The following is a 27986-nucleotide window of genomic DNA, read 5'->3' on the forward strand; positions in this document are numbered from 1 at the left end:
GTTGGAAAGTTTTCAGCCCTTTGCTACTTAAAACAAATAAAAACAAAACTCATCCACTGCATTAGTTGGTGCATCATTAGGTTAGCTTCCTCGGAAACAAAAACAGGTGAAACTAAAAGACTCCCTGACGCTTCAGCACAATCGGACCTCAGCTAATTCCTGGGTTTCCTGAACGAACGCAGCCCCGCTGCGAGCGGCACGGCCTCGGGTTAAGACTCAGGTGGTGTTAGGGTCAGCCTGGATCCTAACACTACCTCTCTTTAGTTTTTGGTCAATCAACTTATAAACTTAATGATTTTTAAAGTATTCTCAGCCCCAATTAGCCATTTCTGAACTGATCAAACTGAAACCATTCTTACAAATCCTCCCAGTGAGTTCAGAGGTTCACATCTGAGCCTTATGCAGGTTTTATTAGTTCTTCGTCTGAAAAGCATCAGCTGGAAGGTTTCCTACGCGTACTGCGGCTTTCTAAGCCGTTTAATCTCCTAAACTAATTCAGTTCTCTACAAGCTGCTCTGGGATCTGTTGTCTTTGATAAAGAAATTTAAGAATTTAAGAAATATTCTTGGAATATTTTTCAAATTTCTGTTTTGATTTGCAAACTTTATCTCACTCGGACTACAACATAAAAAATAAAAGCAATTTAAAGACGTTCTTATATTTATAGCAGCGCCTTCAACTTCCTGAAGATTTTAACTGCTGCCTGATTTAAACTATGTGTGAAATCCACCAAATTGTTAAAAGGTCGTCTTTGAAAATTGATTCTGGAACATCATGAACTCCAAACACTTGAACCTAAACCGGATCCGACAGGCTGGAAGAGTGCAGAAGTTTCATCCCCATCGCCTCTGGTGCTGAAGGTCACATGCTTCATCACAAAATGTAACAAGACTTGTTCCACAAAATGCATAATCATCTGTTAAAGAGGAAATCGTGCAAATCTGGGCTCTAGAAAAAATACGAACTTGGAGTTAGAAAAAGTTCCAAGAGGAAGATCAGGCAGAGATGTCATTGAGTCTTTGGTGAGATGATGTAGGAGTCCGAATCCCTGAAGAGCAGCTGGTTCACTCCAAGTGAAAATGCAATTATTTGAGCTGATAAAGTCCCCAGAACGCGTGAAGCAGAGAACGCTCTGGGCCACAAGAAGAGCCCTTGGTAGATCCAACAGAATGACGCTGGTACAGAGAGGGAATGTAAATGATGCTGGTTATCTGGAGACAAACGATACCATCCGATGGTGCAAAACTAAGAAAACCTGCTGATCCCAGTTCAGTCTGTGCTGTCAGAAAGTGAAGAGGTACCCTCAGAAGCTTTAAACAAAGTGAAGGCAGCGAGTTTGGAGGAAGGTTCCTATGGACAGCGACGATGAGGAAGAGCTGCGCTGTGGATCCGCTCTGATAACCGAGCGGACGTCTGTTTGGACACAGCAGCAGCTCGGACGCCTCATCTGGGCGTCGCTATGGGACAGTCACAAGGAGCTCATCTTTTTCCTGATTTCATGTAGGACGGGATGGCTCCTCGGGCCGTCAAACCCTCAAAACGTTTGTAGGTGTAGTTGATGAAGACCCAGTCCTTGTTCTTCAGATCCGTCTCGGTGTGATTGGACACTTGGGTGGCTGAAGAAAAGAAAAAGAAAAAGGAGGAATTAAATATTTTAATCTGAATAATCCTGGAGGTGGTAACCACAAAATGGCGGGGGGTGGGGCTTACTTGTTGGAGTGAGGATATCAGAGTCGGGGAACTCATCGAAGTTGGATGTGTCATCAATGCTTTTGATATTGATGGGAATGGCGGCGGGTCTTTCCCTGCAGGACCCAGGAGAGAGGTCAGGGAAATGGGACGGAGACGAGCTCCTTTATTCCAGCTTCAGAGTCAAACTGCTCACCTGATATGGTCGTAGTCCACGCCCTCAAAGAAAGGGTTGGACTTTATCTCCTCCACACTCGCAGCTCCAATCCTGTGCTCCTCCTCACAGCAGAACCTGCACAAAACAAATGAGGTTTATTACCGACATGTTTTTATGAGACATTTGGACAAATCATAGTAGAGGCTCTGTTCTCCTGCCTGAGGATGAGGTCTTTAGCCTTCTCTGATATTGGCACTTCTGGAGGGAAGGTGAGTGTCTCTCTCCAGTTCATCACCTTCCTGTAGGTCTCTTGAGGCGTCTCCGAGCAGAACGGAGGGTAACCTGGAGCAGCGAGGTTATCAAACCGTTTAGTCTTCACGTCCGATCCAAAAACCCACCAACAAGGTAAAGAAAGCAGAGACTGTTCCGACATTACCTATCAGCATCTCATACATTATCACACCAAGGCTCCACCAGTCACACAGTTTGTTGTAGCCGTTCTGCATGAAGACTTCTGGAGCGATGTAGTCTGGGGTTCCCACTGTGGAAAAGGCCTGAGAGCAAAGACACCATAAGAGGAGGTATTAGTCCCATTTACACCAAGGTAACTGTTGAGTGTAAACGCACAACGAGCTGGACCGCGCCAGAACAACCGAACCGCGCTAAACTGGTACTAGTTCATTGCCAGGGCTCGGCGTGGTTCAGTTCTGGCTCGGTTGTCTGATAACAAAGCATGCGTGAGCAGACCACGCCGTCCCCTAACAGTCAGCCTCTGTTATCATGACCTTTCTGACATTCATAACAATAATAGCTTCTCTACTGTGCCACACGATTTTCAGTGATGATTCTGCTTAGCAGTGTGATGAACCTCAACTCCTCAACTCCCGTCATTTCCCGTGTCTGTACACCCCGATTAGACTATCGTTTGTCGTATCCGCTTCCCATAAGCAGACTGTCAAGTAAATTTACCTAAGACTGCCTTCCTCGCCTGACTCTCCACAAACAGCAAAATATAACAATTATAACCAAAATTCCTGAACGTTACGGGCGCCGCCATGTTGGTTTGCTTGTTTCCCACTAGAGAGCAGTAGCACCGTACATCGCCACTAGGAGGCGAGGAACCGTGCTAGCGTGATGTGTAAACGGTCGTAAGGAAGCAAGCTCGGCACGGCTGACTGATCCAAGCTCGGTCCGAACTCGGCACGGATCGGTTTTCCACACGGTGGTGGAAATGGGACTATTGAATCCCTATAGAGTAGAAAGCATTCAGTCATTTAAAAGCAGCATCATCCAGAGACTCTGTGTTAGCTGATCTAATGAAGCTTCAGCGAGACAAGAGATGCTCCAGCTGATTGCTTTCAGTGGTTCATCTGTGCCTTATTTTAATGATTTGCACTCTGCTTTACATGTGGAATAAATCGTTTCTCTGGCTGCAAAGGCTCAGCTTCATCTTGAGGGATTATGCCTCAGAGTAAAGGAATCAAAACAATCGTTTTGATCTTTTGTGGCCTTCAGATTTTACTTTGACCAAGTGGGAACTTGGGTCATCCTGACATTACAGCACCTACTTACTACAAAGAAGCCGTTCAAAGCTTTAAGCCGGTGTCTGAAGGAATGCGAGACGACCAGTTTCACAGAGGCTCTACGTTAATATTAGTGGTGGGAACGCTGCAGAATCGACCGTGATAAAACTTTCTATTTTAAAGAATGTTGCCATAGCAACACAGGCATGTTTGTCTAGACGTGGCACTGGCTGAAATAAGCCCTGGCTGTAGAAACTATATGTTGGAGCTTCGTATTGACTCAGACGTTTAGGGCTGCAACTAACGATTATTTTGCAAATCGATTAATCCGTCAATTGTTTTTTTCAATGAATCCATTTATAATCGTATAACAAAAGGTTCCTCAAAGAAGACTTAAATATTATATTATTTCTAAGTGAGGAGTTCTGGATGGAGCATACACTGCAAAAAATATAAATCTCAATAAGTAATTTTTTCTTAAAATAAGTGTGTTTTTCCTTGATTTGAGGAGATAAGTAAGACACTTTGCCAATGGAACAAGACAATTTCCTTTTAAAATAAGAAAAAACTATTTTATCGTCTTATTTCAAGTAAATATTATCTAATTATCTTATTTTAAGAGTGAAAATACTCATTCCATTGGCAAATCATCTTATTTACCTGCTCAAATTAAGGCAAAATATACTTAATTTAAGCCATTTTTTACTTATTTCTGGATTGTTTTTGCAGTGTAATGGTCGAACTATTTTTTAATCTAAAATGCAAAATGTTTAGATATTTCTTTGTTATAATTTTGGTATATTTACTGCTCTAAGTGGGTCCCTCTGTCAGCTAAAGGCATGTTTAAGAGTCTCTACACTTCAGTTAAGGATTAATTGATTAAATTAGTTGCTGATTATTTTAATAATCGATTAATCTGATTAATTGTTTCAGCCCTAGAGACTAATCTCACTGATAACTGTGGTTATTAACACTGCAGTTTAAACAGTAAATGTGGATAAACCTTGAAATGAACTTTTTTACTCCATTCTTGGTTTAATGAAAATCTGCAGTTTGTTAAATAGGGATTTACAGCCAGATTAAACTAAACAGCAATCAACCAACTCTGATGAGACGTGAGATTAAATTTTAAAGACCACACACTTCTTTGTTCAGTTTTAGACAATTTGTGCTTTGGTTTCTTTAAAAGAAGATAAATTAGGTTTAATAAAAAGGTGTGCAGTCTTGTCATGACAGTCATCAGCTCAAAGTGCCACTTCCTGTAACATGTAACCAAAATGCAAATGAGTTGCAGCGAGAGTCGAGTTCAGACCTACCAGCTGCCTCCTGTTCCTCTTCCAGGTTTCTGCTTTCCTCTTAGAGTTCATATTCTGAAAGGCTGTTGGAAAAACACAGATAAGGATTTCTAACTTATTAAGCACCAGATAAAAACATCTTTAAAAGATTCCTCTTTGCTCTGCTGTTGGGCTCTCGAAAATGTTTAATTTGATAGTTATTCCTACAGCTGACTATAAAAATAGCTTTAAGAAAGTAAACAGAATCAGTAGTTTGTTTCAGAACCAGCAGTTGGACCCAGAACACCGCAGGCTTAGATCTGCACATTCAAACCAAAACTAGATGATCAGCATAGAAACCTCAGCTAGACGGCATCTAATGGAAGCTGCTTCCAGTCCCTTCACTTGATTCATGCAAGGTTCACTTCTAACAGCGACGCCCATCTGCTGACGTTTGGCGGCTTGTAGAATCTTCGCTACAAGCTTCACTTCAGGCCAGAACACTGAATCCAATTGTGTCCGATCAGACAGAAAATCGTGTCGGAAGAGGTTGTGGCGTTTAGCACTCATTTAAAGCCATTGGTGATGATCACACCTGATATGGTTGCACAGGTCTGACTGAGATAGACCTCATGCAGGGCTCGATGTTAACCATCGCCCGATCGCCCCGGGGCAAGTCGTTTTTATTGTCTGGAGATTACAAATTTCATTGCATTTGCCTGCCAGGCAAGTGCAATGATCGCAAAAAGAAATTATTTACCACTCAAAATTACTTTAAAATCACCAACATTCGATGAAAACGACCCAGAAGCATTGCCGACGCCATTTTTGTGGTTTTGTACACATTCTCTTGTGATTTGAAAAATGCCCAGTGATTTTCCGCCAGATGGCGTGATTTTTGTAGCCTGGGTGCCAGTCAAAACTTAGTCCCGCCCACAAGGTTTGAGTTCGGGGAAGTTCAGTCTGGCTCTGCTCCATAGTAGCGCGAGTATCATCGCCCACTGTCAGGCGATCCAATCAAATTGTCAGGGCGGGCTTTATACGATGATGGACAGATGATCAAGAGTAACGTAATCAACCACGTGACCAAAGCGCGCTAGGGTGACAACAATAATGGCTGCCGCTGGAGAGTTTGGGTGAGTAGATTCTGCTATTAGGTCTGTTCTAGAAGATATCGACAGCAAATAAATTTTAAAAGAGGAACAGAGAAACGCGATCAAGTCTCATCTTCTTATTCTAGGCGTGAAACTGCACGCTTTGATTTTTGTGGACAACAACTATGCCTCGCTTAACATACGTCACGCACTCATTTGCTCTTATTGGTTGTAGGTCTATCCAATTGAGTGCAGAGGCATTTTTTTTCCTGGTTCGTTCGAAACACGCCCCATAATCACAGCTCTATGGAGCAGCAACAGACTCATATTCTGACTAGAATTGAGTCGGACTACGTCAGGCTATGATTTTTGTCCACCTAGCGGTAATTTTGATGTAGTTACCAAAACGACAAACAAGCTAGAAAGAGCTATCATATGGCAGTCTTCTGTACAGTGATGCAGGTCATACATTAAAAAATGTTCATTCAATTTTTTTTCCTCTTAGACATTGGAGAGGAGCATTTAAATGATATAGAGCTAAACATGTTAAATTGGTGACCTGTTATGTTATTATTATTGTCTTGTTGCTGCTTTTATTTTGTCAGGGAAAACTAATCCTGAGTCAGTTAAAAGTCAGGAAATTCTGAAATGATGTAAGACTGTGGAAACCCTGTATAAAATAACTACGATAATGATTCTCTAGAAAAGTCACATTATATTAATAGTATTATCTTCTATAAACATACCTTGACTCTAAAATAAAAGTTATTCATTTGTGACATTGACTTCTGTCTTGTGATTTATCTTAAGTTTTTACCCTGCCAGTTGTTTTTTTTTAGATTTTTAACATTACAATTTATATTTTTCCAAGAACACAACAGTTTCAAGCAAAGTTTAGTTTGAAAAGAATGTGCAGGAAGGATTGAAAAGCATGTTAACACGGTAATGTGGGCTTGAGTTCATTATCTGACGCATGCAGATACACACCAGGAACCTGGAAACTTAAAAAATACTGAATTACAAAAAACATTTAAAAAACAAACATGTTTCATTGATATATATAAAAAAAATGAATATTAGGAACTATATTTATCAAACATTATACTGGGCAAGTAAAAATTGTTTCTGGACAAATGAAGTTAGTTTTGGAGTCGCACATCGTTTACATACAGTAGTAAGCGGGACAAACTCGTGCAAAAACGATAAATAAAACATAAAAAATAAAACTTTACCCATGACAGTCCAGGAGGACAGAAAACGGATAAAGTAGTGATTCTCTTTGAGCCTCACAAAAACAATGAGGGACAGAGAGCACATCTCATCGATCTCCTTGAAAAGAATTAACTCCAGGAGAAAAATCGGATATAGTAGTGATCCTCTTTGGGTCTCACAAAAAAACAAAAATGAGGAGCAGACAGAGCAGGGAAGTGGGGCGAATCTCTTTCATCTCTTTATGAAGAAAAAGAAAAACTTGGATAAAGTTCCCAGACGTCTCTCTGAGAGTCACCTCTCTGCCTCAGTCAGAATAGAAACTGTCCCACAGCGTTTATTGTTGCGTTTTTCTTTTCTTTAGACGTGGATCTCATTATGTTTTTAATATACGAACATTCTCTATCTGTTCTGGTTTTAGATGCTGCACAGACTTGTTAAGTGAGGCTTTGCTTTATAGAACCCGCCGATGTTTATTTTTTTATTTATTCTTTTTTTTTTTTTACTTTTCGTAATATGTCCAATTCAGATGTGGGAAATTGTTTGTGTATAGCAGAGACAGAAGTGGAAAGAATCTCCCACCCTGCCTAGTTGGGGCCTCTCTATACGCATTGATCTTGATTGTGATTGTGTCATTGTGACATGGGAAAAAAAATCCTATTGACATTAAAGTCATTTGCAACCGGTGACTTCAGGCCTTTAGGGGAACATCATCAGTGAAATATATAACATTGGTGAGAGACGAGAAAACAATCCTGATGTTCATTTCACAGAAATGCTAATGAAGCAGCCATGCATTGAGGAGAGGAAGGTAAAGCTTATGTCACAGCTTCAAACAGGCCATCAGCTCCATCCTGCTTGAGCAATGCTGCCCAGTAGCAAGTAAGCTAACGAGTTCTACGGGTTAGGCCAGTGGTTCCCAACCCTGTTCCCTAGGAGACCACTGTCCTGCAGGGCCCTCCTTTGAATCAGATGTGCTGAAACATGCAGGGCCGGGGTCCCTAAGGACCACGGGTGTGAACCACTGGTGAGGCTAACATCAAACAGGCGCAGGCTTTCCTGGTCCTTGGAAGCTGGCGTATTTTAGATTTTTCTCACTGAACAAACCTCAATCTGATTAGCAGCTTTGGGCTGTGAACTGATGAGATGAGTCAGCTTTAGGATGCTGGTGTATTCGAGCAGACATGTGGGACCACCCAACACCCGCTGCACTACAAACTCACAGAAACAAAGCAGCAAGCGTGGAAGCTAGCGGCAGATGCATGCAGACGGCGGCGTCGGCGGCTGAATAAAAGAAAAATGGTGCCTGACTTTGCTTACTGAGGTCACTGGGCAGGCTGTGGTTCAAGTTCTTGTAGAAGTCTGTGCGGTGGGCCTTCTTTAGTCCTGTGCACAGGCCGAAGTCAGAGAGCTTCACGTGACCCTGAGACAAAAAAAAAAAAAAAAAATGTATCCATGTAAAAAAAATGTATCCATAAGGTTGAAATCAAACAACAAATTCAGCAGCTGCTCTTTATGACGGTTCCATTATATCCCTGTCAGCATCATGCAGATAAAAAGTTTGCTGATGATTTAATTCAATTCAATTCAGTTTATTTATATAGCGCCAAATTCACAACACATGTCATCTCAAGGCACTTTACAGTTCAACCAGATCATACAGTCAAATTGATACAAAGTTTTCTATCTAAGGAAAACCAGTTGATTGCATTGACTCATTGACTCAAATACAATCCCTCACACTAAGCATGCTTGTAGCGACAGTGGAGAGGAAAAACTCCCTTTTAACAGGAAGAAACCTCCAGCAGAACCAGGCTCAGTGTGAGCGGCCATCTGCCGAGGCCGACTGGGGTTCAAGGAGACAGAAGCAGAGATACAAAAAGCAGCTGTAAAAGGCGGCCCCGTCCAGGAAACACACAGCCAGGCAGACGAGCTCCAAGGCAGCTCCCATGCCAGAGGACGAAGAGAGCACATCCACTCAGTCACGGTCAGAGAAACAGGACCACACTGGAAAACAGGCCGATCTCCAACATCTATTAACAAGGGTGTTGATAGAAGCAGCACAGCTGATGTTTTTTTCCAGGATGACGTCACAGCCAAACAGGAACAGACGAGGCAAAGCTACTCTGAGGAAAAGCAGAGAGAGCAGAAGGTTAGAGATTGAACTAACAGATTCTGCAGAATAGGAGAACAGAGAGAGAATGAAGCAGAATGATGAAATGGGGGTCCCTATGTCCTCCAAAAGTCTAAGCCTATAGCAGCATAACTATAGAGATAGCTCAGGATAACCTGAGCCACCCTAACTATAAGCTTTATCAAAAATGAAAGTTTTAAGCCTAGCCTTAAAAGTAGACAGGGTGTCTGCCTCACGGACTAAAACTGGTAGTTGGTTCCACAGGAGAGGAGCCTGATAACTAAAAGATCTGCCTCCCATTCTACTTTTAGAAATTCTAGGAACCACTAGTAAACCTGCAGATTGAGAGCGAAGTGCTCTGTTAGGAACATAAGGAACAATCAGATCTCTGATATAAGATGGAGCTTGGCCATTTAAGGCTTTATATGTGAGAAGGAGGATTTTAAATTCTATTCTTGATTTAACAGGAAGCCAATGAAGAGAAGCCAGGATAGGAGAGATATGATCTCTCTTTTTCATTTTCATTAGAACTCTGGCTGCAGCATTTTGGATCAGCTGAAGGCTTTTAACTACAGTTTGTGGACTTCCTGATAGTAAAGAATTACAATAGTCCAGCCTTGAAGTAACAAATGCATGGACTAGTTTCTCAGCATCACCCCTGGACAGGATATTTCTAATTTTTGCAATGTTCCTCAGATGAAAGAAGGAAATTCTAGAAACCTCTTTGATATGGGATTTAAATGACAGGTCCTGATCAAAAATAACACCAAGATTTTTTACTTTATTATCTGAAATCAGTTTAATCCCATCCAAATGAAGTGACTGGCTAATCAGTTTCTTTTTCAGAGACTCTGGTCCAAAGACTATAACTTCTGTTTTGTCTGCATTCAGAAGCAGAAAATTAAGTCATCCAGGTTTTTATGTCTTCAAGACATGCCTGTAATCTATGTAATGGGTTAGCTTCATCTGGATTTATAGACAGATATAGCTGGGTATCATCAGCATAACAGTGGAAATTAATCCCATGCTGTCTAATAATTCTACCAATTGGGAGCATGTATAAAGTAAAGAGAATTGGTCCTAGCACTGATCCCTGTGGTACTCCACAGGTAACCTTTGAGCGTGTTGAAGATCTATCATTAACATGAACAAACTGAATTCGATCAGATAGATAAGATTTAAACCAGTCTAGTGCTGTTCCTTTAATTCCAACAAAATATTCAAGTCTTTCTAAAAGAATATTATGGTCAACTGTATCAAATGTAGCACTAAGATCCAACAGGACGAGCACAGATACAAGTCCATTATCTGAGGCCATGAGAATATCATTAGTGACTTTCACCAGAGCTGTTTCAGTGCTATGATGAGCTCTAAAGCCAGACTGAAACTCTTCAAAAAGTTCATTATGGTGGAAGTGATCGCAAACTTGTTTGGCAACTACTTTCTCAAGAATTTTGGATAAGAAAGGAAGATTGGATATAGGTCTATAATTGACCAAGTCATCTGGGTCAAGAGACGGTTTCTTAAGCAGAGGTTTAATTACAGCAATCTTAAAAGCTTTAGGTACATATCCCTGTAACAGAGATAGATTAATCACATCTAAAATGGAGGAGGAGATCAAAGGGAATACCTCCTTAAATAACCTGGTTGGAACTGGATCTAACATACAAGTTGAAGGCTTAGATGAAGACAATAATTTTGCTAATTCAGAGAGTTCAACTGGATCAAAGCAGTCTAAACCCGGTTCAGATTCCATGACTACCTCAGGTACAATCGCGGATAGAGGAGTGCTTATGATCTTATTTTTAATAAGATCAATCTTATTTATAAAGAATCCCATAAAATCATTGCTGCTAAGAGCAGGTGGAATGGACGGTTCAACAGAGCTATGGCTCTGGGTGAGTTTGGCAACTGTATTAAAAAGAAATCTAGGATTATTCTTATTCTCCTCTATTAATGAGGAGAAGTATGCTGCTCTTGCTTTACAAAGGGTCCTCTTATACAGCAGTAAACCATTTTTCCAGACTAGGAAGGACTCTCGCAGGCCTGTGGAGCGATATTTTCTCTCCAGTTTCCTAGCATTTTGCTTCAAAGTATGCAGCTCTGCATTAAACCAAGGAGCAAGCTTTCTATTTTTAACGGTTTTCATTTTCAAAGGAGCTGCGTTGTCTAAGGCAATACGCAGAGAACTAGCAACCCCATCAACAAAATCATCAACCTGTGAAGGGGAATAAGCTAAGCTTTTGCACTCTGCAGCACTGCTCAGTGACACAGAGGAGAGAGAAAGTGAAGCAGATTCTTTAAAATTTATAACTGCACTATCTGATAAAGATCTACTAAAATTGAACCTTCTTTTGGGGGAGGAGAACTCTGTTAAAGTAATCCTGAAGGTTATTAGAAAGTGGTCAGAGAGGACAGGGTTGTGAGGAAATACTGTTATTTCTTCACATTCTATGCCGTATGTCAGCACAAGATCCAAAGTATGAAGATGAGAATGCGTGGGACTATTCACATTTTGAACAAAGCCAATAGTGTCTAAGATAGCATTAAAGGCTGCTCTTAAGCTATCGCCTTCAATGTCAGCATGGATGTTAAAATCTCCCACTATGATGACCCTGTCAGTATTTAATACCAAATCAGAAAGGAACTCTGAAAACTCATCTAAAAATTCAGAGTAAGGACCTGGTGGACGATACAAAGTTACAAAAAGAAGAGGTTTTCTTGCCTTGAAATTTGGATCAGGGAAATTAAGGGTTAAATGTTCAAAAGAGTTGTAGGATTTAATTGTTTTGGGAGTAATCAGTAAGTCAGACTCGAAGATTGTTGCTACTCCTCCTCCTCGCCCAGAACTTCTGGGGATGTGAAAATTTAAATAGCTTGAAGGAGTTGCCTCATTTATGCTCACATAATCCTCTTGCTGCAGCCAGGTTTCTGTAAGGCAAAACAAGTCAATGTGATTATCACAAATCAAGTCATTAACTAGTAGACTTTTAGAGGAAAGCGATCTTATGTTAAACAGACCGCATTTAATTGTTTTAACTTTTTCCCCAATTGGAGTTATTTTGATTTTAATTAGATTATCATGATTTACTCCTTTGGGAATCTTTGCTAATTTATTAGATTTTGGTCGTGGGCAAGACACTGTCTGGATGGAGTAAAGAGTGGGTAACAGTAGAGAAGCTGCAGAGATGTGTGTTAAACTACAACTCTGCTTCCTGGTCTGCACCCTGGGTGGTCAGGGTTTTGGAGGACTAATAAATGTGGCCAGATTCCGAGAAAGAAGAGCTGCACCATCCAAAGTGGGATGGATGCCGTCTCTCCGAATCAGACCAGGCTTTCCCCAAAAGGATTGCCAATTATTAATGTAGCCCACGTTGTTTTCAGGGCACCACCTAGACAACCAGCGATTGAATGACGACATGCGGCTAAAAATGTCATGTCATTTACATACCATTCATTCAGACTCTGAATGCCTGAAATATTTCCAGCCATACCTGTCCTGTAATTCCAGAGGGCCTTGCCTGCAGACCTGCAGGGTTAGGACCCTTCACTGATAACCTGCATAATGCGGCCTCCTGCACCGTCAGGAATGGAAATTTATTCCATTTGAATCGAAGCCTTCAGGAATAGCTTGCAGCAGGTATGCACTGCCAGATTTTATTAGAAGAAGACAGATTTTTTTGCGAGGCGAGTGCTCACAAATATGCCTTTTTCCCCACTTAAAGACCAAGAAAACAGTGTTTTATCATAATTGTCGGGCGAGTTTCTTTTACTTATTCCAATATAATCTGTCTCTTACAGACGTATGTTTTAATGTGATTCCTGCTGGAACTTAACCAAAAGTCAAACGTTGCACGTCATGCTGGGAAATCTGCCGTTTTGACAATAAAAACGTTTTCAAGAAAATAAACATTTGAAAGGTTGTTTGTGTCTAGCGTTTTCTTCAGTGTCATGGGAAAAATAAAAATAAAAAAACAAGGTATTGGCTATTTTGGTCATGCATCTAGGTATTCAGTAATTCACTGTAAGAACACAGAGTTAAATCAGACATCCTCCATTGGCAAATTAATACACAAACAATACAAAAAGAATAAAAATGATATACTTACAGACACACATAAGAGACGTATTTATAAAACAACCAATTTAATTTTGTTTTGACATTTTCTTGCGATTTTTAACTTTATCCAGTTCAACTGGAAAGAGATTATATAGAAATCATTAAACACATGAATAGACGACAATATTTCTATTTTGAAGCCCAGGAAACAAAAATTTATGTAAAATATTTCTGATATACTAGCTTTTATTTTATTTCGCTTTTACTTTGAAAGGCTCCGAATAAACTTCCGGTTCTGATAGTGCAGGTCCCCTCACAGTGCAGGTCAACAAAAACTCCTGACAGTGCAGGTCAAGTATTCTTGAGAGAGCAGCCCTTCGCAGAAGACGACCAGTTTAAGGTAAAAAAAAAGTTCAGGGAATCTCCTCCAGATGGAGAAATTGATGATGCAGAATTATAGACAACCTCTATTAACATAAAACTATGGCTGGGCAAAGATTAAAATCTTTAATCGCAATTAATCGCATTATTTGCCGGTTTAATCGCGATTAATTGCATTGAATATGCAAACTCAAAGCATGAAATCAAAACTAGCATAAAGAGCAATTCTATTTCAATGTTATGCCATATGAATGAAAGTGCCATAACATTTATTGTGCAAACATTTAAAAGCAGCACTTTTTTTTAACATTTTGTGTAAATTTAAACTTAAATTTTTTTTTATTATAACTAAAATACATAATAATAGTGATATAAACTGAAGCTTATTGCCACTGACAGGACATTCTCTACCAACAAAATCCGGAGCCACAATCAGGACAAATGGGTCAGTTCGTTTAAGGGGGGGGGACTACATGGGACTAGAACATAAAGTGCATGTTTTACAGGAGTTTCTTTTATTCCTCTTTACTAAACCAGTTGCTACCCCACACAAGTGTAACCTCAATGAAATGTCCTGCATATATTTCAGCGAAATGCCGCCCTTTTGTTTTCATTACAAGCTTGTGAATGTAGCACTCCTCACTTCTCATCTATATAATGTGCAACAACACAGAGGTAGTTATTAACAACGAGCGAAGTCCAGTAGTCTGCTGTGACAGCAGCTGCAGGCGCATGTTGTTAAGTTGCAGCTCTTTTAGTCCCCTCATTTATTCTTCGACTGATGGTGCGTCTTAATGGCATTTCATAACTGCTGTCATTTCTTGCGATTCTCAATGTTTTTTCAGACCAACATTTTCCACAACAATAAGCAGTCTACAGTGTGTAGCTATCCACTTTGCAATAGCATTGGTGAGCTTCTCCTGCTTTTGTTTATCAGTAGTTCTACCAAACATTGCATTAACTGTGGTCTGCCGAGGCTTCACTCCACTCACAGATTCATAAATTTTTTTTTGGAGATGTCTACAGTGTGTTTGGCATTTTTGTGACAGTTTAAGCTCCAGTTGCTCCGGTGATAGGAAAATTCAGCTTGACATTGGTTACAAATAACTTTGTTTCTATCATATCCGCAGCCTGGAGGTACTCTAACTGAAAATGGCCATTTAAAAACCCCGGCTTTACCCTTCTCCATGTCTGCTTTGGTTTTTCTGCGATTTGCTTTTTCCTTTTCGGGTTTTGCAACAGCCAGCTCTACCTTCTTCTGTCTGAAATGCCAGCGGCCTGACAGCCAGGTCCTTGGCGCATTATTGCTACCTACTGTTCCAGAGTCAAACTAATATAACGCAGCAGTTAGCAACAGACTTTAACAAAATAAAAGCAACACGCATTAAGGCGCAATGTTGGCGTTAATAGTCTAAAGAATTAACGTGAAATTAACGCGTTAACTTGCCCGGCCCTAATTCAAACCCCACAATATCCAACAGGATATTTTATCTAAGACACTATCAATCTTCACTAAAGTTTTGGTGAACAGAAGCTGTATATGGACCAAACTGCGGCCTTCTAGCCTGACTCACTCTGGCGTCCAGCAGCAGGTTGTCAGGTTTAATATCTCTGTGGATGAAGCCCAGCTGGTGGATGGAGTCGATGGCCAGCACCGTCTCTGCGATGTAGAACTGAGTGGCCTCTTCGGACAGTGTGTCCATCTTCATCAGTAGAGTCATCATGTCTCCTGCAGCAGACGGGACATCAGAACCAGCTTTAATCAACACTTAAGTCCCATTTACGCTACGCTTTTGAAAGAGTTACGAGATCGGTCCGAGCACGATAACCGAGGTAACTGTTGAGTGTAAATGGTACGCACAACTGAACCGGCCCGCTGTCAGACACAACCGAACCGCGCTAAACTGGAACTAGTTCATCAGTAGAGCTCGGCGTGGTTCAGTTCAGGTTTAGTTCTCAGATAACAAAGAGCGCATGAGCAGACCATGTCATCTCCTTACAGTCAGCCGCGCTATCAGAACATTTCAGGCATTAATAAAAATACTAGCTTCCCTGCGGTGCCACATGATTTCCAGTGATGATTCTGCTTAGCAGTGTGATGAACCTCAACATCTGTCATCATTTCCTGTTTCTGTAAGCCCCGACTATCGTCGTATCTACTTCCCAAATGCCGACTCTGTCAAGTAAATTCACCAAAGGCTGCCTTCTTCGCCTGACTCTTCACAAACAACGAAATATCACAATTTTAACCTAGCTTCCTGAATGTTTCGGGCGCCGCCATGTTGATTTGCTTGTTTACCTCTAGAAAGCAGTACTACAGTAGATTGGTATGGTTAACTGATTTCATTGGGTATTGGAAATGGGGCATTAAAGAACCAATCAGGTTCTGTTTGCAGGCATCTTCTTTTAAATGTTGAGGTCCAAGTGAAAAAGATAATGTTTTAAATCATGTTATTTTTATATCAGGCCACTCCAATCTGTTCAGGTCTTTAAAAAGCACCGGTTGAAGCTGTAAAAATGAAACCTCTTATTTCATCGTTTCATCTATAAAAACCTTACTGCTCTGGTATTAGAACTTTACTCCTGCTTATTTAGCAATTTAAAAATCTATTTGTTCATTTGAAAATGACATATGCCTCTATTTACACATCTACATGCCTTATTTGGCTCTTAGGGGACAGATAAGGGTTTAAGTTTAACATGTTTTAGATAATTAAAGGTAGCCATTATTAAAAAGATTTTTATTTTATAACAGATTTTCTCCCAGTTGATAGAATAGATAAATATTTAGTAGAAACTGCAACAGGAACAGGTCAAAGAAGTTGTTTATGAGTCCTTCATTGGTTTTTCTGTTTCAAATTGCAAAAGAAAAAAGCTTCTCTTCCTCTTATGTTTAAGTGATACTCGTTTTGTTTGAAATACCGCTGATCGGCCAAAAAAAGGTTAGCAAAATGGTTCTGGGTAAAAATGATCCCAACCAACTATGTAAAAACAAACCTAATGTGTCAGTGAACTTTATTTAAACACACAGCGATCTTTGTGACCTACGGAGTTGACACAAGAGTTACGTCAAATGATTACTAATATACAGCGCTTAACAGTCTTAAAATACCGACTATGTAAGTTCGGAGAAGACGCACTGTCGTTGATCAGGTGACGTGACCTGGAAGAACGTATTGCTTTATGGCCGCAGACTCCTATATATTAATGGAGCTAACACTTTTGCTCTACTATTTTTCAGCCGGCTCTACTACTGCTCATGGATGAGGAAAGAAAAAAAGTTAAAACCTCCTGAGGCTAAAAAGAGAAAACGTGAAAGGGATCCTGTTAAAGGAAAAATGCAACACACGCGAACCGAACCGAGACAGTCGAACCGAACAGTTCGGACGGTTTTCAAAAACCGTTCCATCCCTAGTATACAGTCATATATATTTATTATTTTCGGGCAGTTACAGGTCTAGCGCCCCTAGTGGCAAAAAGTTACATGGTGTGCCTTTAATGATAAGTTAAAACGACACAGAGCGAGTTAGGAAATAAAAAAAAAAAAATGAAACCACTAAAACATTAAAGGCCTTGGTTTAGTTTTGTGACTGATGACTGTCTTCGTCATGACTTGTTCTTATTGGTTCTAGGGAGAACTTTGTTTGGAACAACATTAAACATGAAGAACTTGGACAAAGTTTTACCTCCGGGGAGAAACTCCATGATGAGGTAGAGGTTCATCTTATCCTGGAAGCTGTAGAACATTTTGACCACCCACAGACTGTCTGCTTCCACCAGGATGTCACGCTCAGCTCGGATATGACCCACCTGCAGACCAGGACAGCTTCACATGTGTCCCACACATGCAGGGAGCATAGCTCTGTTAGTGTGTGTGTGTGTGTACCTGCTCTTTCTCCAACATGTCAGCTTTACGGAGGATTTTCATGGCATAGACATGTCCGGTGTCTTTTTTCTGAACCAAGCGAACCTGGAATCAGAGCAACAATTCTCCTTAAACACACAAAAAAAAGTGTTGAATTTAAAAAAGTAGTAAAACTGCTGGAAGCCAGATGAGCATCAGATCATAGTGACCTTTTTAAATGAAAACCTGACAGGACAATGAATCCACTGTGTGGACAGTCGTCACATTTAGCGACAGATTAAAACATTTTTTAAAGTTTATCTGATCTGGCATTAAGTGTCCCAATGTTTATATCTGCTAATATCGTGCAGTCTGACTTGGCAGCATCGTTTTATTCAAGTAAAAAGCATAGTTTAAGATAAATAAACCTGATGTAATTGAATTCAGTGCATGATATCTGAGTTGAACAGGACAGATTTAGTTCTTATTTTGAAGTGAAATTCTCCCCTCTGAAGCACACTGATCATGAATTCTCTGTAGCCCTTTCAGACCACAGGATCCACCTTTAAATAAATACCGACTAGGGCTGAAACAATTCATCGGATTAATCGTGGTTATTTGACTATTGAATAATTGTCAACTAATTTGGTAATTGATTAAATGTTAAACTGGAGTAGAGACTATAAAATATGCCTTTAGCTGACAGAGCAACTGTAATTATACCAAAATTGTACAAAAAAAAAAAAAGATTTCCATTTAAGATAGAAAACTTTTCCATCTGGATACGCTCCATCTAGAAATCCTTAAATGAAAAAGTTTTATGCTACTTTCAGACTGCAAGCAGCAGAAGCAGCCAGTTTAAATGCAAAGTTAATGGCTGACCCGCATCAAGGTGCAGCAAAAGGTCCTGCAGCGCGTCATGAGCATCTGAGGCGCGTGATGCGCTACAAAAACAGCAGCTACTGGAGTTGGACAAATTTAACTTTTGCTGTTTGAAGCGCCTTATCAACCAATCAGAGAATCTGATCTGTGAGCTGGCAGGGAGACAAGACACAGCACTGCTGATGCAGAGCGCTATGATCACTCCTCAGAAACAGTTTATCAACGTTTAAATAAACTTAAAATGTCGAAGCCTGTCGGCAAAATATGTACGATTTTTATTATTCTGATGCCTGCAGTTTGGATTACGTACAGGAAAAAGGCCTTCCAGTTGTGGCGAACAAGCGACTGGGCCAGAGGCTGGTGTTAAACTGGATTCCCATAGACAGAGCACCGCCGGTGTACAGGGGTCTGAGCGGCTCCGACAGTGAAATAATATTTTAATGCAGGATCTGAATGAACGGACTGCACAGATGAAGTTTCAGGTGGACTTTCTTATTTAAAAACATATTAAAACTACTTTTTACCCACATATAACAGCAAATATAGCCGCCATTGTTACAGGCAAAGAAAGGATAGGGTAGTACCGCCCAACGCGCATCAGACCCACTTTTCAAATGCGCAGCAAGAGCAGCAAAGATGCTTCAGCCACACGTCAAAACTAAACTTGTACAAGGATCAGGCAAGAGCGTTTTTGCCGCTTCTGCTGCCTGCGCTCTGAACATAGCATTAGTTTCACCTGTTTTAATTTTGTAAAAAGTCTTCTTTATGGAACATCTGGCTATCCAATTATTAAGGGATTAATCAAAAAAATAAATTATTGACAGATTATTCGATTGCAAACTAATCATTATTTGAGCCCTAATGCTGACATTTTACTGAAAGTGTTAATGTAGGATTCAGAACAAAAATCTATGCAAAGCAAAGACAGCAGCTGCAGCCGAGCCCGACTGATCTAAGAAACGTGTCTGCTCAGCAGGATGCAGTGCAGACGACAAACGTTCTCAACATTTACAGCAGTGAAGGGATTTTAACAGCGATTTGGATCCAAGGAGGGAACCATGAAACCTGAACAGGTTTACATGAACTGCAGGTGACAAACTGAAACCCTTCAGTTCTGCTCATCAGCCTCAGGCATCGTTCACACAGCAGCCTCAAGTGAACCAAATCTGATTTTTTGCTCACATGCGCCCTGTAGCTCTTCTTTTTTATGACAGTCTGAACAACATAGATCCGATTTTTTCCAATGCAACCCAGGTCATAACCGATACTCATCTGATCTTTTTAAATGCTACGAGTGACAACATTCGTCCGACCTGAACGCCAAAAAAAGCGGGGATCCAGGTGGAAAAAGGGACCCAGCGTTATCGCGCACCTTGCTCTTCTAGCTGGTCCAAAGTCATGAGTTGTTTTCCACAATGGTTGTCATACAAACAAAGCAAGCGGATAAGGAACCAAACAGGAAATATACATAGTGTAGAGTGGATGTTTTACCAATCAGAGGCCTCCTGCACAGTCTGCAGTCACCTACATTTTTGGAGAGGTGCAGCAGAGTGTCTGCAGCAGGAGCGACGGCACATTAGCATTCACTGTGACGCACACGCAGACGACTTGTTTTCTGAGTAGAAATCAGCCTTTACTTGTGACGTCATTGCGTCCTCTACTGCGCATGCGGGACACTATATGAATGCAGTTCACACAGGAGATCACATACAAGTCGCATACAACTGGAAATGTGAACGGCAACACAAAAATCGGAATTGAGCATTAAGGCCTGCAGTGTGAACGCAGCCTCAGTGATTACATGCTGGTTTGCTCATTGTGGGACTTTTCTAGTAAATATTAGCTAGTCTTTGAATCCCTGTCAGGGACTCCATCCCTGTAGTGTTTACCTCTCCAAAGGCTCCTCGGCCAATCACCTTCAAGGACTCAAAGTCCTCCAGGCCCAGCCGTGTGCGTTTTAAACGCAGAAACTCTGTTTCCTTCCGTGCATGCTCAGAACGCCGGATACGTTTCTGAAAAACAAGAGAAGCATTTCTAGAAAGGTTACATTTATGCAGTTATTGGCACGCTGAGTTCAAGGTCACTGTGGAACTTTTACAACAGCTTAAAGGGGAAAGTTTTTTTTTTTTTACATTGGGCCTTTGATTTTACATTATAACATCATGTTCTACCCACCCATATGAGTTTTGTGTCATATGGAGCCGTTCTGAAAATATTCAGTTAGGTTATTTCCAGGTAACGTCTTCCTATGGGCAACGACTTGAAGGCACAAACTAAACTGTTCATCATTTATTCTTTATGGTACGCCAGCATTCATAACATGTAGGCCAATCACTGTCCCCCAGACATCCCCGGTTATATTTTTTATATTTATATGTTTTAAAAACAAAGCAGCGCTCTTCGTAACAGTTCCAAATGACACAAAACTCATATGGAACATAATGTTATAACATAAAATCAAGGGCCCAATGTAAAAAAATAAAATAAAAAATAAAAAAGAAGTTCCCCTTTAAATTTAACTGGACCACAGGAATCAAACTAATCAAAAACCAACACTATAATCCTAAAGTTCCCCACTGCCATCTGTTCAAGATTCAGTTACTGATCAATCAGGTCAAAGAATCACTGACTGTGCATTGAGCCACGCTTTGTTATAGGACCTCACCTCTTCATCAGCCAGACCCTCCTGATCCATCACCTTCTCCAACTTTTGCTGTCTGCAGAGAAAATACATTCAGTTGTAATCAGTGTTGGTGAAAAGAGCCATGGCTGAAATGAAATCCTCGTCTGTCTAAAGTTGCATTAAAACCAGAAGAAAGTTGTCTTCAGTTTATGGGTTTTAAGCTTCAGTGGATAAATCCATCCGGTCTCATTGGGTCCCAAAATTAACTTTAAAAATTCCATCCTTTTTGAAGCCAAACTAAACTACAGAAAGTAAATAGAAAGTTAAGAGTTCATCTGCAACAGGAAAACATTTCTGATCCCAGTAATCATGTTCTGTAGAACCAACGCCTGATGAGGAGCATTTTTTATGTCTTTGTTTCATCACCAACTCGCTGCATTAGAGATCAGAATGTCCTCATTAATGCCCTGCCCCTTCAAAGCAACACTGTGCAACTTTTAGACAGATAAAGAAATTTTAGAGAAAAAGTTATAAAATGTCTCAGCATCATCATCATAACCCCTCCTCCGTCCCCTCTAGCTGATGTAGCCATTAGGTTCATACATGGCTGAAGGTCCTTAAACTCTTAAAACCATAAGTGGGGGTAATAACTCAGAATGCATAAAATTCCACCGGTAACATTTTTACCAGCAGGTGGAGCCATTGCACGCAGCTCTAGGCTGACACCAAAAGTTTTCATACCCCACAGCTCTGGAACTCTTTGGCTAGAGTTCTGAAATTTTCTGCATTTGTGGTTGACATGATGTAGAACAAATATAATACAATAAAACCTGCTTTTACCTCAAGAATATCTTTATTACTGCTGTTCAAAAAATACCTATCATTTCAGAGAATAAACCTCAACTTTGAGTCATGTTTGAACTGATGCAGGTTGGTCTGTGTTCTAGTCACCAAATTTTAATTTATATATTAGGAAACTAAAGGGATGTTAGGTTTCTAATAATGTATTTCACATGTAATTTAGGCTTACAGTTTCTAAGTTATTTGCTTTTCCATTTGGGTATGTGAAATATGCGAGGATTACCCAAAATGAGGTGGATGTTAAGAGGTTAAATTTTCCCCTTCAGACAGACACCTCTGCGCTCTTAAATGCATTAAAGTCAGCCCATTGGAAATCCTTCATATATGGCGAGCAGATGGACAGTAACGTTTTCTCAGGAAGAAGTTACCCTCCATGCGGTAACACAGCAGCAGCCTGAGGAAGCAGCTAATAAGCGCATCTGCAGGAGCTTCACCTGCACTATTTGTTGAGTATATATGCGTAAACACTGATGTTGTCTGAGAAGCCCAGTCTCTTGGTCATCATCCGAAAGGTTATGCTCCGTTGAAGTCAGGACTGTGCAGAAAGGTCAGGGTCACCCACGTCACACTGCCTCACCCATGTTTTTACAGACCTTGCTTTGTGCAGCCATGTTGGAAGAGGCCTTCTAAAAACTGTTACCACATAGTTGGGAACATCGAGTTGTTAAAAAAGTTCATGCTGAACATTTATTGGAAGTAAAAGTGTCAGGCCAGCTCCTGAAAACACAACATATCCCCCCCGCCCCTCCACAACGAACACAATCAAAGGAAGACTTTTCTCCTGGTTACCAGCAAACCCAGACCGGTTTATTGGATTGCCAAATAGGGAAGCGTGATTCATTTCTAGAGGATCGGCTCTACTGTTCTAGAGCCCAGAAATGGAGAGCATTACATCCCTGCATCCCGTGCTTTGCTCCTTTCATTGTGTGGCTTGGTAACCCATTCCCTGAAGCTCTGTTCATGCTAATCTGAAGCCCACGTTGGAAGTTCTATAGCAGTCGACTCTGCAGAAAGTTGGAGACGTCTGTGCACCATGGGCCTCAGCATCTACTGAGCTCTGTTTATTTGGTTTACCTCTTCATGGCCAAATTAAATATCCCAACCACAAATATTTAGAGGGGAGGACATTACACAGCTGGTTTTACTGCACAGGTGGACTTCTATCTCACTGGAATTCACTGAGATCCTAATGTTTGGACAAACAATCTGCACGCCTAGGTGCTTGGATGGGTGAGCAAATACTTTGGATAAAAAATGCAACTAAAGGTGGGGCATGAGAAAATAAAATGTAGGTAAAATAGGTGGTTTGGATGCACAATTCTAGGATTTTTGGCTGCAGAACAAGCCTGAAACCATCAGCCGTCCAACACAACGCTTTACAGTTTGTTTAAAGGTCTGTTTGTTTTTTCCACAGAGGTTTGGAGTTTGAGTTTTTCCACTGAGCTTTGGTTAAATAATAGCCTCAACTTACAAGGTCGGGAATGAGATTGGTGACTGAGGATCTGCTCTCTGTCAATTATTAATGAAAAACTGCCAAAAAGCTCAAATAAAACAGCATTTTAATAATCAAATAATAGAATAAATGATCAACAAGTTTTAAAAGCTGTTTTAGTTATCTATTAGAGCTTCTCTGCCATATGATCTTACAACCTGGAAAAGACTTGCTTACATTTAGGACAGGAAAAAGCACTGCTACAACTTTAAAAACACCAACATTAACTTAAACTATTTTAACATCAAAACATCTCAGTAGGTAAAACTGTCAGCTCACAGGAAGAAAACACCAAATGTTAAAAAGTGTAATTTCCCCAATGATCTAAGCTTTGTTAATTAAGAAAAAATTCCTTGCAGCTCTTCAAGACGAAAACCAAACAGGATTGAGAAAAGTGCACTGATGTAACCTGTCACAACAGGAAACAGCCCTGCCCTAACTTCATCATGACATAGCCCACATCCTGATGAAACATGTTCCTTCTTTCAACTTCATTAAAAAAAGAAAAACTGTCAAACTAAACAAGAAATGCTCGACTGCTCATACATGCTACGTTTGCGGAGCTAAAAGGCCTGATTCTTACCTCATCTCTCGCTCCTCATGCTGAGCGATCAGATTACTGTAGAAGTTCTCCAAGGTCACTTTAGCCATGGTGACCCGTTCCTTGGTGTGGTTACTCATAGAGGCACACGAGCTCGGCCCGGTCATTGCCATACTTTGCCTGGGAAGATACGATCGTTTAAGTGACCAAAACAACGTGGAACCAAACAGAAACAGGATATCTACAGTCATGGCCAAAAGTATTGACAATGACACAAATATTATATTTTCACCTGATCTGCTGCCCTCTGGTTTTCATGTTAGATGTTGTCATCACATACAGAAACACAATTGCAATCATATTATGAGTAACAAAAGCTTTTATTGACAGAATGAGTTCATGCAGCAAGTCAATATTTGCAGTGTTGACCCCTCTTCTTCAGGACCTCCGCAATTCTCCCTGGCATGATCTCAATCAACTTCTGGACCAAATCCTGACTGATACCAGTCCATTTTTACACAATCAATGCTTGCATTTTGTCAGAATTCCTAGGTTTTTGTTTGTCTACCCGTCTCTTGATGATTGAACACAAGTTTTCAATGGGATTAAGATCAGGGGAGTTTCCAGGCCATGGACCCAACATCTCTATGTTTTGTTCCCTAAGCCAGTTAAATATCACATTTGATTTGTGGCAAGGTGCTCCATCATGCTGGAAAAGGCATTGTTCATCACCAAACTGCTCTTGGACGGTTGGGAGAAGTTTCTCTCGGAGGACATTCTGGTACCATTCTTTATTCATGGCTGTGTTTTTAGGTCAGACTGTGAGAGAGCTGACTCCCTTGGCTGAGAAGCAACCCCACACATGAATGGTTTCAGGATGCTTTACAGTCGGCATGAGACCAGACTGGTGGTAGCGCTCACCTCGTCTTCTCCCAACAAGATGTTTTCCAGATGTCCCAAACAATCGGAAAGGGGATTGATCAGAGAAAATGACTTTAGCCCAGTCCTCAGCAGTCCACTCCCTGGACCTTTAGCAGAATATCAGTCTGTCCCTGATGTTTTTCCTGGAGAGAAGTGGCTTCTTTGCTGCCCTCCTTGAGACCAGGCCTTGCTCCAAGAGTCTCCGCCTCGCAGTGCGTGCAGATGCACTCACACCTGCCTGCTGCCATTCCTGAGCAAGCTCTGCACTGCTGGTAGCCCGATCCCGCAGCTGAAACACTTTTAGGAGACGGTCCTGGCACTTGCTGGTCTTTCTTGGCGCCCTGGAGCCTTTTTGGCAACAATGGGACCTCTCTCCTTGAAGTTCTTGATGATGCGATAGATTGTTGACTGAGGTGCAATCTTTCTAGCTGCGATTCTCTTTCCTGTTAGGCCATTTTTGTGCAGTGTAGTGATGACTGCACGTGTTTCTTTAGAGATAACCATGGTTCACAGAAGAGAAACAATGATGCCAAGCACCAGCCTCTTTTTAAAGTGTCCAGTGGTGTCATTCTTCCTTAATCCTGACAGATTGATCTCCAGCCCTGTCCTCATCACCACCCACACCTGTGTTAATGGAGCAATCACTGAAACCATGTTAGCTGGTCCTTTTAAGGCAGGGCTGCAATTATGTTGAAATGTGTTTTGGGGGATTAAGTTGATTCTGGAGTATATGCAAATTGCCGCTATAAAAACGGAAGCAGTAGACTTTGTAAATATTAACATTTGAAACATTCTCAAAACTTTTGGCTATGACTAGTATAGAAGGCATCATGATTATTGTGATCGGTTTATTTTCATGACGACGTAGTCTAAAAACGTAATTACAGTTATTACACAAAGCAATAATATTCAACAGGTTGTTAATTTAAATCTAAGGCCTTAGGTCACATTACAACACAGAGCTGTTTGTCATTTAATACAGTGATAAAATGCACATTTAGGGGTAATCTGTTGAAAATTTAACTTCAATTGCTTTACAAAGTTTAAATCTAACTACATTTTTATTTTCTTTAAAAACAATGGATCAAATAGGATCCCTACTTTATTTTATCATTCTGCTACATTCTATATCTATTCTCCTATTCTGCAGAATCTGTTAGTTCAATCTCTAATGTTCTGCTTTCTCTGCTTTTTCTCATATTAGCTTTACATCCTCAGTTCCTATTTGGCTGTGACTCCATCCTGTTTTCCAGTGTAGTCCTGTTTCTCTGACTGTGACTGGCTGGATGTGCTCTCTTCGTCCTCTGGCATGGGAGCTGGCTCGGAGCTCGTCTGCCTGGCTGTGTGTTTTCTGGAAGGGGCCGCCTTTTACAGCTGCTTTTTGTGTGCCTGCTTCCGTCTCCTTGAACCCCAGTCTGCCTCAGCAAATAGCCGCTCACACTGAGCCTGGTTCTGCTGGAGGTTTGTTCCTGTTAAAGGAAGTTTTTCCTCTCCACTGTTGCTACAAGCATGCGTAGTGTGAGGGATTGCTGAAGAGTCAATGAGTCGATGCAATCAACTGGTTTTCCTTAGACAACTTTGAATCAATGACAACTTTGAATCAATCTAACTGGATGATCTGGTGAATTGAAAAGTGTATTGAGATTACATGTGATGTGAATTGGAGCTATAGAAACAAACTGAATTGAATTGGATATCATAGGGCCAAGAAAAAAAGTAAAATATCTTAAACTAATCTGCCTTTAGTTTTATAAGAGTAAGGCAAGAGAAGTTTTAAGGTTTTTTTTCTTCAGTTAGATGGTAAATGAAACAGTGGAGGAGATGGTTTAGCATTATAGAGAAACTATTAGGACATTTAGAAAGGTTACCACGAGGAACAACTAAATTGATAGTTAATAATAGTTAATAACCTGAAAAATCCAACATCTATGAAGGTCAGAACATTTTTATATGGGAGGAGATTTAAACAGATAAGAAGTTTAAAACATCAAACAGTCTAACTAGTATTATAAACTATGGACTGTGAAAAAGACAAAATGGTAGCTTGCTATGGAGTCAGCGATATATCAATATCCAACATTGATTTGTACAAGAATTGCTGTTATCTTCAGCCCGAAGAGATAAAACTGTTTAACAAAAACAGCAACATGGCGATCAACTACTGTAATAAAAAAGCAACATAAAATAATTTAAAACAGGCGGATCGTTGGCCTTTACCTTTTAGGAAAACCGGATCTAAACTTTTAAAAACACCCAGAATCGGTACCGGGAATGTTATTATGGCGTTTTAGGCTTACTATAAAACTACTTTTCTACTTTAATTTAAAGAGCAATCGCTAAATTAAGCATTATTAATCCATCCACCAACTAAAACAAACAAAAACAAAGACTGAGTCCAGCTCGGACCTAAAGGAGGAAACACTAGAAGTGAGCCAGACAGTCGGAACAACACGGAGCTAGTTTCGGTAGCAACGGAATGATACGCACCAAAAATCACTTAGCAAGTTAGTTGGTTATCCTGGATTTTAGGTATCAGTTCAAACCACCATTTGACGTCATTCGGCACCTTTTAACCTACTCCTCGATCATAAATTGGTCTCTTCACCAACTTCCAGGTTCACAAATTACCCTATTTACCTGCTAACATCACTTTAGCTAGCTAGTTAGCTTTTAAAGTTCCAGTCTGCAACAAGTTTTCCATCATGGGTAACTACGCTTCCGGGAAAGGAATTCAATTTAAAATAATAAAACGGAAGTCCAATATTTAGACTTTTATTTTGAAATCCTGAAACGGAACTTCTGCTTTCATTTCAGCTAGCTGCAAGAGCTGAAGTTCTTTAGGCAAACAGCTAAGTGAAAGTTAGCTAGTAAACGTTAGCTAGTTAGTCAAAAGCCAAACATGACACAGGAAAGCAGTAGAGTTTTACTTTATTTAGACAGTGAACGCGTGTTCAAGTCCGGGAAACTGACACAAACCGCCTCAATAGAGTATCTACGTGGTCAGTCTTTGTTCGCTTACCTTGATCGAAGGTGCGGTAGCTGCTCGGGCTCTTGTTCTGCTAATGATGGGGGCGGTGATCGCCCTGTCTTTGAACTCAGTAGGACACCTAGCGGCTCCAACCTGTCCTCACATGTTCAGACCTTCAGCCAACCAAACAGGTTACAGAACAAAGGACAGATGCTTCCAAAAAGTAAAATCAGTTCAGTAAATAACTTTAACTCTGCTGCATCACATGTTTGATAATTGTTTTAGATACTTAGTTCATTTATCATACCATGCAAAATATTTAAACAAATAAAT

The 27986-nt window shown here is 40.6% G+C and overlaps 1 protein-coding gene across 3 annotated transcripts; it reads right to left on the minus strand.

The window, feature by feature from the left end:
- Nucleotides 1-324: 324 nt before the first annotated feature.
- On the minus strand, nucleotides 325-27832 carry LOC119776607 (serine/threonine-protein kinase 38). 3 transcript variants are annotated; one of them, XM_038275103.1, is made up of 14 exons: nucleotides 27705-27832; nucleotides 23807-23944; nucleotides 20913-20964; nucleotides 20137-20259; nucleotides 17408-17491; nucleotides 17208-17331; nucleotides 15096-15250; nucleotides 8267-8369; nucleotides 4686-4747; nucleotides 2283-2400; nucleotides 2065-2188; nucleotides 1886-1981; nucleotides 1711-1805; nucleotides 325-1616 (listed from the first exon to the last, which is right to left on the minus strand). In XM_038275103.1, exons 2-14 carry the CDS (start codon nucleotides 23935-23937, stop codon nucleotides 1480-1482), a joined length of 1404 nt encoding a protein of 467 aa, XP_038131031.1. In that variant the 5' UTR covers nucleotides 23938-23944; nucleotides 27705-27832; the 3' UTR covers nucleotides 325-1479. The 3 variants fall into 3 exon arrangements, with proteins under 3 accessions (XP_038131031.1, XP_038131029.1, XP_038131030.1); XM_038275101.1 differs by having other exon boundaries at nucleotides 8258-8369; XM_038275102.1 differs by lacking the exon at nucleotides 27705-27832 and adding an exon at nucleotides 27173-27375 and having other exon boundaries at nucleotides 8258-8369.
- Nucleotides 27833-27986: the final 154 nt, after the last annotated feature.

This window comes from Cyprinodon tularosa, unplaced genomic scaffold (genome assembly GCF_016077235.1).
Source record: "Cyprinodon tularosa strain WSP-4 unplaced genomic scaffold, ASM1607723v1 ctg940, whole genome shotgun sequence".
Classification (NCBI taxonomy): domain Eukaryota; kingdom Metazoa; phylum Chordata; class Actinopteri; order Cyprinodontiformes; family Cyprinodontidae; genus Cyprinodon; species Cyprinodon tularosa.